Source organism: Mus caroli, unplaced genomic scaffold (assembly GCF_978045245.1).
Source record: "Mus caroli unplaced genomic scaffold, Mus_caroli_1 scaffold_19, whole genome shotgun sequence".
In the NCBI taxonomy this organism is placed as follows: domain Eukaryota; kingdom Metazoa; phylum Chordata; class Mammalia; order Rodentia; family Muridae; genus Mus; species Mus caroli.
In genome coordinates, this window is record NW_028227274.1 from 59,462,161 (window position 1) to 59,477,148 (window position 14,988).

The 14,988-nt window shown below is 46.9% G+C and overlaps 1 protein-coding gene across 2 annotated transcripts in view; it reads right to left on the reverse strand.

Annotated features, from left to right (window-relative positions):
- Positions 1–6,953, reverse strand: part of Hmgxb3 (HMG-box containing 3) — a 46,097-nt gene extending 39,144 nt beyond the window's left edge. For both annotated transcript variants that reach the window (XM_021151164.3, XM_021151163.3), the window contains exons 1-3: positions 6,505–6,953; positions 2,098–2,233; positions 1,154–1,328 (exon numbers count right to left, since the gene is read on the reverse strand). In XM_021151164.3, coding sequence (XP_021006823.1) covers positions 1,154–1,328; positions 2,098–2,231 — 309 coding nt within the window. In that variant the 5' untranslated portion in view covers positions 2,232–2,233; positions 6,505–6,953. The remainder of the gene's footprint in view (positions 1–1,153; positions 1,329–2,097; positions 2,234–6,504) is intronic.
- Between the last annotated feature and the right edge of the window lie 8,035 nt (positions 6,954–14,988).

A 14,988-nucleotide genomic window follows, 5' to 3' on the forward strand; every position in this document is an offset into this window, starting at 1 on the left:
ACTCCCTAGTGCTGTGACTACAGATTTCAGACTGTGAAAGCCACACGGAATAGATACACTTCTCTTACACGTTCCCTCCCCAGTCCCGCCTTGGCTGAGGTTAGCTTCCATACTTGTTATAAACAAGCCATCTAGGGATAGGAATACACCAGCATCCTGCAGACTGTGGGTGACACAAAGCTACTGGAGGAGGAGGAATATCTAGACAGCAAGGACAGAGAATCTGACTGGCAGTGGCAGAGAGACGCCATTAAGGAAAAATCCAGTCCGGGTACTGCACAGCTGTCGGACTCTTTGCTCTTCACATTTTCAGAAAGGAAGTTAGAAATGAATGTCTAATGTAAAAAAAAAAAAAAGTTTAGGGCAAAAGATTTTGGCCAGCAATCACAAGAGTTTCCTGTGGGAATGTCTGTTAAAAAGCCAAGCCAGGGGAGGCATACAGCTCGCTGGCAGAGCACTTGCCTACTATAAATGAAACCTTAAGTTCTTTCACCAGCCCCAAAACACCAAAACAATGAACCTTCAGTTTAAGTGGTCATCAGTGTACTCTGCCATTGTGAACTAAAGATAACACAAGGCAGACAGACATCAGTCTAAGTGCACCCTTGCTAGGACTCGAAGCCCTAGGCCCCAGCAGCAGCCTCGGCTGTCACCCTGCACTTCCTTCCAGTGCAGCTCATAACCAACAGCGACAGAGATTACACAGCAGCTCGGCTCCACTGCTCTCCTCATGAAGCTACCTCCTGACTGTGATGACAACACCAGTCACAACCACATGTAAACTGGGCAGGCCGCACTCAGTCAGTCACATGAAAAGGTGGTGCAGAAGAAATGCCTGTGTAAACCACTACATAAAGGAAAAATGTTACTGTGAGGGTACAGGAGGAGCTCCAAGTTACAGAACAATTCAGAAAAGGACCCAAAGGCTCACCATAGAGAACTCAGAGAATGTCGGCTCTCTGTTCTGCTGCAATGTAAAAGAAGGCAGAGAGAACATCATGGGTACGGAGGCAGACACAATGCCAGGTTCAAGAAAGGTAATTTAACAGCTCTTCAAGAAGTAAAGAGTCATGAGAACAGGGGAGCTGGTCTCCCCAGCTCTCTACCCATTAAACCAATGAGGGAGAAGGGGACCCGGGGAAAAAATACTTACCGGATCCAAGCCTTCCTTCTCTAGCTTGGCTTTCTCCAGGTAGTAACTTCTCTCAGCCACGCTGAGGAGCCTCCAGCTCTCACTAATCTTCTTATTGATCTCGGACTGCGGCAGGTGGGGGAGCTCCTGCTGCACTTTCAAGTAGATGTCATAGTAGTACAGGAGGTAGGCAGACCTGCAGAACCAACAACCTCCCTGACTTTAGCCGCACTCACTGCAACAGGGTGCCAGCCAAAGGCCGCTAAAGCGAGGCAAAGCCAAGCTCTCCATTCAAAGCACTGTTTCTAAACAAGCAAGAAAAACCAGGTGAAGATCTGTAACACCCCCGCTAAATAATCAAATACAGCCAAATATGCAGGGCTGCTGTCATTGTACTCGCAGGCAAAGGTGACAGTGGGGGCGGATTACTCTGGCTTATTACACACACTCATTACACTACTCTGCCTTTGGTCACCTAACTGGCCAAACCTAACCCATCAAGAAAGCAGGTAATTATCAAAGTGGTGCAGTTTTGTTAGCTCAGCCAGAAGGAAACTGAAGTGTAGAACATCTGGAGAAATCATGGCATCACTTAACTAAAATATTCATAATGTCCTCTTTAAAATATTCAAATAGTAATTGCACAATAGAAATAACATACAAAAGAGTCTACAGAGTCTAGCAGTCTTGTAACATATACAAACTCTGTCCCTCTGCAACCCAAGTCTCTGCCCTACATCAGTGACCACTCAAACACACAGACACACACACATTATCGCTTTCTCCCCCTCCACTATGTCAATGCCCTTTCTCCCATATCAATGGCCCCTCAGACTGTCTCTCTTCCCCACATCAATGCCGACTCTGACAAATGCACTCTAAATGAATCTTGTGTCTTCTTCAACACAGCTCCCCAAGCAAATCTGTTGATAAGCATCATCAGCAACCAAAATACTATGGCTAACCTGGGTTTCTTGGCCTTCTCTCCATGTATTTTATACTTCTTCTTCTTCTTAGGCGGCCCAGGGGAAGTGTAATAAGCTTCCTCGATTTCCTCCATCAGGACAGTTACCTCAGCACCGTCATACGGGGCATCCATGGCTAGAGGAGACAGAAGTCAACACAGAGTTTTAAGTATCCAGTGTAAAAGAGCAGCAGACTCCAGGGCAAATCAGCAACCGTTAGGGTCTAAGGTTTAGATGGTTCCCAAACTCCACATGTGGTGCTTGATGCTTACAGAGCTCAGAGCTCCACCTGGGCCCTCCTGAGTGAGACGCTCTAGAGGATAAGAAAACCAAAGGCCTCCAACGAGTCTTTTGTTTAGGCAAGATTGGTACCACAGGTTTTTGAGACCCTTCCTTTACATTCCCTCCTGGGATACAGCTGTCCCATATAAGGAGAACTTCGTCAAGATCCAGACTTCTTTTTACATTGCCTGGCCAAGAGTTAAAAGTTCTGGCCCTACCCTTACAGTTTCACCGCCCTAAATAAGTTCCAATGATTCAATTAAACATGTAATAATAGGAACTTTGTTTAAAAAAAAAAAATAGTGGGCTCACCTTTCTCAGCCTTGTGTTCATGTGTTAGGGTGCTTTACTGTGGGTGCACGTGTGTCCTAGGGTTTCTATTAAACCTAATAGAATAGGACACCAATACCAAAAGCAACTCATGGAGCAAAGGGCTGACTTTAGCTTAAGAGTTTGGTTCCACCTAACAGTCCATCACTGAGGGGAGTCAGGCCATGGAGGAGGGCTACTTACTACTGGCTGGCTCCTCTGTCTGCTTTCTTATACCACCCCCATAGTCAGCTCAACCCCACCACCCCCTATATCAATCTTAGTCAAGAAAATACATCACAGGCTTTGCCCACAGGATGATCTGGTAGGGGGTAATTTCTCAAGTGAGGTTCCCTCTTCCAAATGACTCTAGCTTTTGCTGAGCTGACATAAAAGCTAGCAGCACAACATGCATGGGAGGGGTCCGTGTGCGCATGAGGTGGCCAGAGGTCAGTCTTGGTATGGTTTCTTAGACGCTGCCCATCTTGTTTTTTCAAACAGGGTCTGTCTCTTCTTGGCCCGAAGCTCAGCACACTGTGTGGGCTGGCTAGCTGGTGAGCCCAGGGACTGCCTAGCACTGAGCCAGCCACTATTTAAAAACATCTGAAGCTTCAACTTGGATCCTTATGTTAACCCGTGGTAACTGTCTCACCAGTGAGGCCCATTCCCACAGATTTACATGAAGGACTCCAAGGATTTAGATCACGTAACTGTTGGGAAACAGCCAAGTACTGCACTAATGAAAGAGCTCATTATTAAGGACCATCATCTGTAGTAAAGATATTTAACAACCCGCCCACCCACGAGGCCCAAATATCAAAAATAGGGTTTTAATCCAAAACTTGAGCCCTGGTTCTCTTCTTCACAATGTCACAGTGCCACTCACCTTGAGTGGCAATCTTCTACACTAGGACTATTCAACAAACTCTGATGGAAACGTTCTCTGACAATGTTGTCCAGTGTAGTAGCCACTATCACAGATGCGTACTAGGAATCTGAAATAGGGCTCGCAGGCAGAACGAACTAATTTTCAGTATACTTAACTATAACTGTATGGCTGTAGTGTCAGCCAGCACAGATCTAAACGGCACCCTTGCTGGTGTGTTGGGGGCACACTTGTAATCCCAGCATTTGGCAAGCAGAGACAGGAGGATCAGGAATTCAAGGCCAAACCACAGTATATCAGACCCTGACAAAAATAAACAAACAAACAAACAGTAACAGGACAAACCAACACAGTTCTCTGGAGCTAGGGTTTTTTTCTTGTTTTGTTTCTTTGGTCTAAGAAAAGACAAGCATAAAATACTTGACTAGTTCAAGAAGAGCTAAGTATGGTCAAGCACTAAAATGGAATCTCACCAACTCGATCCTTAGAGGGAGAAGTCCCAGAATCACCTGAATTTTTTGAGAAGGAAACACGATTGCTCTTGTCAATCTAGAGAACAAATCTTAGGAGAAGGAGTTGTGACAGTGAACATGAACAGTAAACATACCAATATGTTTGCCCACACACAACTCACTTAGACCTCAGAAATGATATCTGATGAGAAAAAGAGAAAGGGGAAATCCGGAAGACTTGGATGCAAGCAGAAATTCTTACCACCTGAACAGAGTCAAGTGTATTTCGTACCTAAGTCTCAGCTCTTTCTCCTAGGAGAGAAGGATGATGAATAAACTGAGCCAAAGCTTTGGGAGGGAAGAACCCTGCCCCCACTGTTACTCACAAGGGCTCGTGAAACCTTCCCTTCACGTACACCAAGGGCATTCTTTCCCCAGTCCCCAAATGTGAGCACGTATGTGCATACATACATACACGTGTGCATGTCTCAAAGAGGTATGGAAAGCCAGAGAGGTTTCCTGCTGCTCTTCCAGAGGGTCCGGGTTCAGTTCCCAGCACCTGCACAACAGCTCACAACTATTTGTAACTCCTGTTCTAGGGGATCTGATGACACCTTCCGGCCTTTGTGGGCATCCGGCACATATGTGGTACATAGACAGACACGCAGGCAAAACCACTCATACACACAAAGTAAAATAGCTTTGTTTTTTTTTTTAATGGGGGTGAAATATTGTGTGTCTGAGTGCTGTAGAGGAGGGATTCTGACATCTGTCAAAAGTATTTCTTTCGGTGCTAGCACCTGTTCAGCAGCTATCAGGGTGAGAGTCAGGATTCCCAGAGCCCACATGAATGTTGGGTGGAAGTGATAGCCTATGTGTATGCTAACTGTCTTGGGAAGTGGAGACGGGGCCCCAGGAGGATGAGTTGTCATGTTGTCCATCTCTGGTTTTGGTTAAGGACCCTGCTTCAAACAAGAGAGTGATCTAGTAAGATTCTGGACATTACCTTGGATCTCCACACGTTGCAAACTTCCATCCATGACACATGAGTATGCATGTGCACAGCACTCCCTCATACATAGAAAAAGGAGGAAAACCTAAAAAACTACGGAGCCATTTCTACAGTCCCGTTTTTTTGTTCGTTTTTTTAAACGTTCACTGGTGTTTTGACGGCATGTATGCCTGTGTAAGGGTGTCAGGTGCCCTGGAAAAGAAGTCACAGACAAGTGTGAACTGCCATGTGTGTCCTGGGAACTGAATTGGGGACCGCTAAAAGAGCAATTAATGCTCTTAATTGCTGTGCCATCTTTCCAGTCCCCATCTTAAAGATATACCCCAGGTTAAGAACATATTCCTTAGTTATTTTATAGTTGTCTCAGCTCTAAGTGACTTAATTGTGTCAGCTCTAAGTGACTTCTCTTCTGCCGTCCTTCCCTAAAACCTTACAAAGAGGAAAAAGAAAAAGAAAAAAAAAAAACAAAAAAAAGAGATTTGCTTCTTAACAGTCACAGTGAAACCCAAGAAGACAGCCCACAATGTGGCTCTGTAAGCAAAAGGCAAATTGGTTATGGGCAGCTGCACACCAAGAACATGGGGATCAAACTTTTTGTCCTATATATAACTGATACCCTGGCCCTTTAAAGCCTCTGGAACAAGGCAGTATTGCTAAGGAGTGAGCGTGTAAAGGACGGAACATGTTTTAACAGCCACAACTAACCCAGAGCTGGTATCTTAGCATCTAGAACTAACCAAGTTAAGAGCCCATACCTTGGGGACAAGAAAAGACCATCTTGGGTTCCTGTTTGTTTGACTACAGTGCCCTATATCTGGGTCCAAGTAAGTTTGTGTTCAGTTCCTAGGCCTCAGTAGAGCAAAGAGATACTGAAAAATATGAAGGTTAGAAACAGCTCCGTGAGTTGGGTGTGGTGGGGAATGCCTACAGTCCTAGGACTTAGGAGACGGAAGCAGGACAGAAAGTTGAAAGCTCACCTCACCTACAATAGTTGAGTTTGAGGCCAGCCCGGGATGCATGAGACACTGTCTCAAAAACCAAAGCAAGAAAATTAAGAAGAGGGCACTTTGGAGGACTTAAGGTCTGAGCCCTAATTTAGCTCCCGCCCGCCCCCCCCCCCCGGGTTGAATAGCACTATTACAGATCCCTATACGACCTTTTAAACAGGCTACTTTTCCTCTTTAAATCTTTCTTTTTTCATCTGTAGAATAGACAGGCCACACCTGAAATGAGACACTTTAACTACCCTACCAAACCTTCCGTGGAACCTCAGAGGATAGCTTTTAGCAACTTAGCCACGGGCTCTTTTTTTCCCTCTCTGGGCTGTCCCTAAGTTAGAGACTAATGGGAATGGTTCCCCGCATAGCACCGGGCAAACAGAAGCTGGAGAGGCAGCCGCGGCATCCCACACTCAGGTGCCTGGGCACTTCGGCGGGGCGGGGTGAGCCTAGAGAGCGGGGACTTACCCGGAGGAGCTTGCGAGCCTCGCGGCTCACATTCCCGGGGGTACCCGGCACCGGGGCTCGACAGGGGTGCTGCTGATCTGTGCACTCGCGCTCCCCGCTGTAGGCGAGAGGCGGCTCCACGCGTGACAGCGGTAAAGAGAAAGTGGAGGCGAGAGCTCGCGCACGCATCCCGGGGGCTGGAGGAGCCCCGGCCCCGCGGCCCCGCCCGGCGACACACGGCGCGGAGTCGCCACAGTCCCTCTCGCTCCCTGAGTCCGAGTCGCGCTGCGGGGTCGTGAAGGGCGAGCGGAGGGCCGCAGGTTCGCGCACAGGCTCGGCCGACGCCTGCCGAGGGCCCCGGGGATCAGGCCCCGGGAAGCCCGAGGAAGGTAGCAAGGACACGAGTCTCCGCGGCACCGGCGCGCTGGTGGCAGAGGCGACAGCACACCACTGATCGCCAGGGAGACCCGTCCCGGCGGCCCTCGCGGCGCACCGGAAGCGGCCGGCGCGCGTGATTGCGTGCGACCCTCGCGCAAGCGCAACCGACCGGGCCTCTGTTGGAACCGATTGGAGGCTTAGGAGCTGGATGGGCCGGCGGGAGTGGCGGGGTCGTTAAGGCAGTCTGCTTCCGGCTAAACTTCCCAGAGCCGGAAGCTGGGACTGCGGTTGCGAAACTAGGAGGCCACTTGGCCCAAGGGCCTGGCCGTGGGACAATCAGGTAACAGGGGCGGAGCTAGGCTGAGCTCAGCCTCACCTTTCAGAGCGTTCTCTTTCCTTCAGCTGGATACTGATGCTTAGTGCTGCATCGCGTTTCCCTCCTCACTCCAGTGAGCAGTCACAATAGTGACTTTCTGGAGTGTAGAGCTCTGAGAACGTAGGACTGGACTGGATTTTAACAAGATAGATTGTGCCACACTTAATCAAGTTCCTGCAAGGCCGCTTGCAAATGTAGTGCCAGTCTTTCCCATATCCACCTACCGCTGTCACCATCTTCTCGAGCTACCATCATCTGCCTGACCTCATGCAGCGCTTCCTGCCTCCACTCTGGTCTCTACAGCCAACACAGCAGATTGACCCTTTTGCATGGCTAAGTCTGATCTGGTGTCTTGTCTTTGGGCCAGGGAATGTAGATCAGTGGTAGAGGGCTTCCCTAGCACGTGTTTAGCCCTGGGTTCAATCCCTGAGACAATTCTTCCCCCGAAACAGGATGATAGTGATTTGACCAAGGCAACTCGTCTCTTCATTTTCCCATGTCTCCTCTCATCAGTAGTTTTCAAAACAAGTTATGACATTCATGTATAAACTGACAACATGACCATTCCTAAACGAGGAGTGGGGGTGGAGGGTTTATTGTAGATATGAGAGAGAACGTTCAGAGGCACCTAGAAGAGTCCAGAGCAGAGAAAGAGGTAGACGGAACATAGCCAACAGACTGGGCCTGGGTGAAAGAAGTGTCAGGTTCAATGAAGCTCCATTTCCCCAGATTCCAAAAGGCAAAAGAGACAAATGGCTATGTGCGATGCCTATTAGCATAGTAAAGCACATGCTAGCCTCCAGTCTCCCTCAGTATCACACGTGCCTGCTAAACATTTCAAAGTTGGTGCTAGCCTCCTAACTTTCAAAAAAGGATTTATTTATTTATTTAATGTGAGTACACTGTCACTGTCTTCAGACACACCAGGAGAGGGCATTAGATCCCCATTACAGATGGTTGTGAGCCACCATGTGGTTGCTGGGAATTGAACTCAGGACCTCTGGAAGAGCAGCCAGTGTTCTTAACCGCTGAGCCATCTCTCCAGCCTCCTAACTCTGATCACCTCCTCCCTTACCCTAAACTCCCTCCAACTCAGAGGCTCCCCACTTGCCTCACTCATTCTCATAGCCCTGCTGTTTTCAATAACCTTGCCTTCCCTCACCTCAACCTCTCTGCTCTGCTCCATGGGTCTCTCATGGCCAGGTCTAATCTGATGGCCAAGTTCAGTCTATTACTTTCTCTCTGATCCAGACTCTTCAAGATGCCTCTGTCTCTTCTCTTTCTTATTATCTACAATAAAAGCCTTCCCCTTAACCATACCACAGAGTGGTGGTTATATTGTCAGTTTATTCAAAAGCAGAAGCAGAACACACACACACACACACACACACACACACACACACTCTCAGAGAGAGACCCAGAGGGAAGGAGGGAGGGAGGTAGAAAGAGAGGAACGGAGAGAGAGGTGCTCGCATGAACATAGCAGGGTTCTAAGGGGAATGAGTACCTGGGTTTAGGGAAGCCCTTAAGCTGGAGGGAGTTTAGGGCTGGGGAAGAGGTGAGAGGGGTCAGCAGGACTTTGAAATGTTTAACAAGCACTTGTGACACTGAGGGAGCCTGAAGGTCAACATCTGCTTTAATATGCTAATAGGCACCGTGGTGCCTTCTGCCAGTGATAAGCAAAGTGACTTCTTTTGGTAGGAGGAAACTGGCTTCACAAGTTCCTGAGAAACTCTGGCATTTCTCTTACTACCAGAAATCCTCCTGTAGTCCAGACTGAGCCCATTTCTGGATATCTGGACTGCATTTTGGAGTTTTGGAAAGTGGAGTTTCCTTTGGATCTCACAATTTGGAGCATGTACATTCATCCTGCTAAAAGGGAGCTCTATGAGTCGTAGAAGGTGCTTCACGTAGGAAGTGGTCCCCATCTCAGTAAGTGACATCAGCATCCACTAGAATGTGAGAGTTACCCTTTACTCCTTCACTTCACACCAAGGCACAAAAACAGCCAGCGCCACCTGAATACTTGCCACTGTCTTTGAAAACCAATTTCCCATATCTGATCTGGGCTGTTGTTACCCTGTCCCCATTCAGTGCTGGTGATCCAGCCTAGGGCTTTGTGACGTACCCTGTTGCAGGGCTACACTCCTAACTCTAGGATTCCTATTTCTGACACCAGTTCTTTAAGCCACAGTCTTGGAACTCCCAGTTGCACTTAAATTAGCCTCCAAATTTTATAGGTGATTTCCCCGTACAGCAAAAATAAATACTGAATAAACAAACAAATTCCAAACTGTTCCTGTGGGATGGTGTTTTGTCTGACCACACGCAGCAGCAGAGGCATTTATTTTCGATCTTCAAAGTTCTAGGTCTGGCCCTTAGTCTACAGCTTCTCCTAGTAGCTTATCCCTCACTTGATCACTTGTGCCACCACCCTGCCCCTATAAGCACTGAGTTTACAGCATTTATCTAAGGCTGAGTACATTAACTTGAAAAGGATTTTGGGAGGCATCTGGCCCTGGGGGGATTTGTAACAGGGGCTTAGTAGCCCTCTAGACCTGAGCACAACTGACTCCATGATGCAAGTACCATTCAGGCCACAAAACTCCGCATGTAGACAGCAGCATCTGCCAACATGAGAACAGAGACCTAAAATCTATTAACCTTGATTTCTGGGTTTGCTTAGTTCTGCTTCTGGCTAACTCTTCTTGTTAACTGAAGTATGTCAACTCAGAATATGGATTTTTGTTCTTAAAAGCTCACCATGAGAAAGCTATACTGGGCTCCCAAACACCTAGTGTAGTCTCTAGCTAATACAGACATTGTATTGGCTTAAACCCCTGTCTGAGAAGTCTTCTCTCTGGAAAGGGATACCCTCCAACAGTTTTCAAATATTCAGCATAACAGAGAACACTTTGAGCTTCTAAAACTACATATGTCCTCACAGAGATTTCATCCAGTAAGTACTAGATCAAGCCTGCGTATCAGACAGAATGTGCCCTCCCTAGTTGAGTCTGAAGGCTGTTTGTTTACTTATCTGTCATTTTGAGACAGGGTCTTATTATTTAGCTTTGGCTGGCCTTAACTGTTCCCAATCCTCCTGCCTTGGTAGCCCCAGTGCTGGGATTAAAAGCATGTGCTGCTATGCCTAAGTTCATTATAACACAGGAAGCACGCTGAGAGAGGGATTGCAGTATATCATTCACCCATTACTTCCGTCATTATCTCCTACCCAAACCATCAGCAATAGCATCCAAATATCCCATCCATTGCCCACAAAATAACAAAATTGATGTTTGTTTGTTTTTCCAGACCAGGTTTCTCCTTGTAGCCATGGCTGTCCTGGAACTCTCTCTGTAGACCAGGCTACCTTCAAACTCAGAGGTCTACTTGCCTCTGCCTCCCCAGTGCTAGGATAAAAGGTGTGCGCCACCACTGCCACCACCACCACTGCCCATTGAGATTGATTTTTATTTTTTTAAAGATGCAAAGCAGGCAGAGAATAGTGGTACAGGACAGTGACCCTCCTGGCCCTGGGAGAGGCTGAGGAAAGAGGATTGGTTTCCAGTGTCAGAGGAGCCTGCTACATTGAGGAGAGACAGAGAAACCCAGGGAAAATATGGATGAGAAGGAAAATGAATGAACATTCTCTCAGCAAATTCCCTGAAAAATGTGAGTGACTTTCTGTCGCACACGGAGTAAAGATCTGCTGCTTACCACAGCATCTGATGCTCTGACTCCCCCCTCTTGTGACGAACGTGGAGTCATGCAAATCCTTCAGAATACTTTAGACTCTTTCCTGCTTCTGAGATTTTGCTGATGCTCTGTCCTTGTTTGCACTGTCCCCACCCCCGCCCCGATGCTCTCTGTGGAGATCTCAGCTCAAATGCCAGCTTCTGTATAACTTTATAAATACATTCCAACACCCCCCCACACACACATACATACATACACACCTTTGCAGTAATGAGGACTGAAGCCTGGGCTTTGAGCATGCTAGACAAGTACTCTACCACTGAGCTACACCCCTGGCCTTTTAAATGTTTGAAATAGTCTCACTTATTTTACTGCCAGCTGGCTTTGCTTCCCCGACCTCTCCAGTAGCTGGATTACAGGTTCACACCTCCACAGCAGACAGATTTTTTTTTTCTTTTATTCTCTCCCATCATCTTTATTTTCTTCATAGCACTTACTACACTCTGTGATTGCCTACTTACCTGCTAATCAACAGTTTCCCTCCATTTCATCTTCCCTGGGATGTATAACTCCACTCTGTTGTTCATCACTGTGTCCTCACTGCTTGGAACCTATAAATAAATGTTCATTAAAGTGAATGTGTGACACCTAAGTCATCCTCCTGCAGTGGAAATCCATTTCAGATTGATGGTTAGAGAATTTGAAGTCCTCCTCTTAGCTGAGTTTTGAGCAGGGCAATGCCATGCCAGATATTTCAGTGGTCTGAGTTAAGAAATCTTTGTGGCTCTGGTCTAGTCTCTTCCTCTGGCCTGTTTTTGTATCTATAAAACAAGGCTCCTTGAATTTATACAGTATAAAGGCAAACATTGAATTGGGTGTGATGGTTTCTATAAGCTCGGCCCAGGGAGTGGCACTATTAGAAGGTGTGGCCTTGTTGGAGCAGGTGTCTCCTTGTTGGACTGGATGTGTCACTATGGATGTGAGCTTTAAGGCCCTCATCCTGGCTGCCTGGAAGTTAGTATAGTGCTAGCAGCCTTCAGATGAAGATGTAGAACTCTCAGCTCCTCCTGCACCATGCCTGCCTGGGTGCTGCCATGCTCCCGCCTTGATGATAATGGACTGAACCTCTGGACCTGTAAACCAGTCACAAGTAAATGTCCTTATAAGAGTTGCCTTGGTCATGGTGTCTGTTCACAGCAGTAAAACCCTAACTAAGACATTGGAGCAGGCTTACATTTTCGGAGGTTCAGTCGTCATCATTTCAGGAAGCATAGCAGCGTGCAGATAGGCATGGAGTTGGAGAAGGAGCTGAGAGCTCTACATCTTCATCCAAAGGCAACAGAAGGAGAAGAGTCTGGATCACACTGGCCAGACTTAAGTATACACACACACACACACACACACACACACACACACACACACACACACACAAGACCTCAAAGCCCCACCTCCACAGTGACACACTTCCCCCAACAAGGCCACACCTCCTAATAGTGCCACTCTCTAGGCCAAGCATATTCAAACCACCACACTTGTTATTTGCAAACTTTTGCAGCCTATTTCAATGTATTCTCACAGCAGTCAGGCTTGGAACACTTAGGTAAATAGATTTTCTTCAAGATCCATTCTTTTTTAAATGTTTGAGTCTGCTGGCAGTCCACTACTGACAAAAGTCAGTGCCATGAATCCTGTCTTTTCCTGATTTTTCCTACTAGAAATTTTAACATTCTAAAACCTCATCTAGGTTTCTTAGTTTTCCACAGTGGTGAGAGGAGGAGGAGCAGCCACAGCCCCCTTAGTTGTGGCCCCACCCCTTCTCCCCTACAAGTGGCAAGGAAGGGGAACAAGAAACTTCAGCAGTTCTCCCAGGAGGAGGGAAGGAAGGTTTTGGAAGCCTTAGGCATCACTGCTACCCTTTCTACTTTCTTAAACAATTGTGCCAATTTTTTTTAAAAAGTGCAAGAGACATTTGTGGGACCCCAGAGGGAAAGGACGAGGAATGGAGTCTCTGATGGCACCAGCAGGCTTTTTTTTTTTTTTTTTTTTTGGCATGGTTTCAAGAAATTCATGCCAACGACATTCTCCTCCCTAGCTCTGTTAATCAGAAAAACTTGGCCAACAGTGCTTGGCTATGACAGTTTTCAAGCAAGTGCAGGCTGACTGAACAAAACCAGTTTCTAGAATACATATTAACATTCTTCTCCTTTGAAACCTCCTGAGCTGGGCTCCCCTGGTTCAGCACCTTCAGCACCACTGTCTTACATGGGCCCATTAGGATGTCCATTAAGGATCACTTAAAATGTCCAATCATACTTCTAGTCCAGAGTCCCAAAGTGTTCCCTATTCCTCCAAACCAAAACATGGTCCAGCCTATCATTGCAATACCCCGGTCCCTGGTACCGACTTCTGATTCAGTCAGGGTTAATTGCTGTGAAGAGATACCATGATGACAGCAACTCTTACACAGGAAAACATTTCATTGGTGCTGGCTTTTGCTTACGGTTTCAGAAGTTTAGTCCTTTACTATCATGGAGGGAAGCATGGTGGCACACAGGCAGACATGGCCCTGTAGAGGAAGCTGAGAGTTCTTCATCAGGATCAGCAGGCCACAAGAAGAGAGAGTGACACTGGGCCAGGCTTGAGCTTCTGAACCATCAAGGCCCATCCCCAGTAACACAGCAAGGCCACACCACCAATAATTCCACTCTATGAGTCTATGGGTGTCATTTTCATTCACACTACCACAATAGGTTTGACCCAAACAGCAGAAAATACTCTTAAAACAACATTCTAGCATTGATGGGGCTGGAGAGATGACTCAGTGATTAAGAGCATAGACTGCTCTTCCAAAGGTCCCAGTTTCAATTTCTATTACTCACATGATGGCTCACAACTGTCTGTAACTCCAGTTCCAGGGGATCTGGGACACTAAACACACATAGATATACTCGCAGTCAGAATAAACATTTAACATTTAAAAGTAACATTTAAAAGTCTCAAAAATAATAAAATCTTTTGAAAAAACATCTTGGCACTTAGCAGCTATTGCCACATGTGTCCCAAGTGAAGTAGATTCCCAGGACTCTCTCACTGAAGATGATCTCGTCATTCCGCTAGAGCAAATGGACACAGATGATCAGGGGATGGTGTATACAGGTAAGGCTGGAAGAGAAGATGAGGTTTCCCTATCAGAGCGGCCCAACCCCACCACAGAAGCCATCTTCAATGGACAGAAACTTAGTTCTCCACTGTGAGAGATACTGTTTTTGCATAGCTAAATGTTATAGACAAATATTTAATGGAAAGAAAGACTCAGAGTCTTACTGATACCAACACTGTGGATTCCTTCCTAACACAGTAATACAGGAAAGGGTGGTGTAGTGTTTGGTTCACACACATAAACCCTGGTTCCATCCCCAGCACCAGTAATCTTGGCCTGGTAGTATAGGAGATGGAACTAGCACCAAGGTCATGGTGAGTTGGAGACCATCTGGGCAATATGGAACCCCATATCAAGAAGAGTAGGAATTGTCTTAGAGTTTTATTGCTGTGAACAGACACCATGACCAAGGCAAGGCTTTTAAAGACAACATTTACTTGTGGCTGGCTTACAGGTTCAATCCATTATCATCAAGGTGGGAGCATGGCAGCATCCAGGCAGGCATGGTGCAGGAGGAGCTGAGACTTCTACATCTTCATCTGAAGGCTGCTAGAAGACTTGCTTCCAGGCAGCTAGGATTAGGGTCTGAAAGCCCACACCCACGGTGACACACCTACTTCAAGGCCACACCCACTCCAACAGGGCCACACCTCCTAATAGTGCCACTCCCTGGGCCAAGCATATACAAACCACCACACTAATGTTGTGGTTTGAATGAGATGTAACCTATGGTCTCCGGCATTTGAAAACTTGGTCCCCAGTTGATGGTTGTGTTTGGGGAGGCTTAGGAGGTGTAGCGTTGTTGGAGGAAGTATGTCACTGGGGACAGGCTTTGGCTTCCCATTGTGCTCCTTCTGCTTCCTGTTTAATGTGAGCTTTCAGCTCACAGATCCAG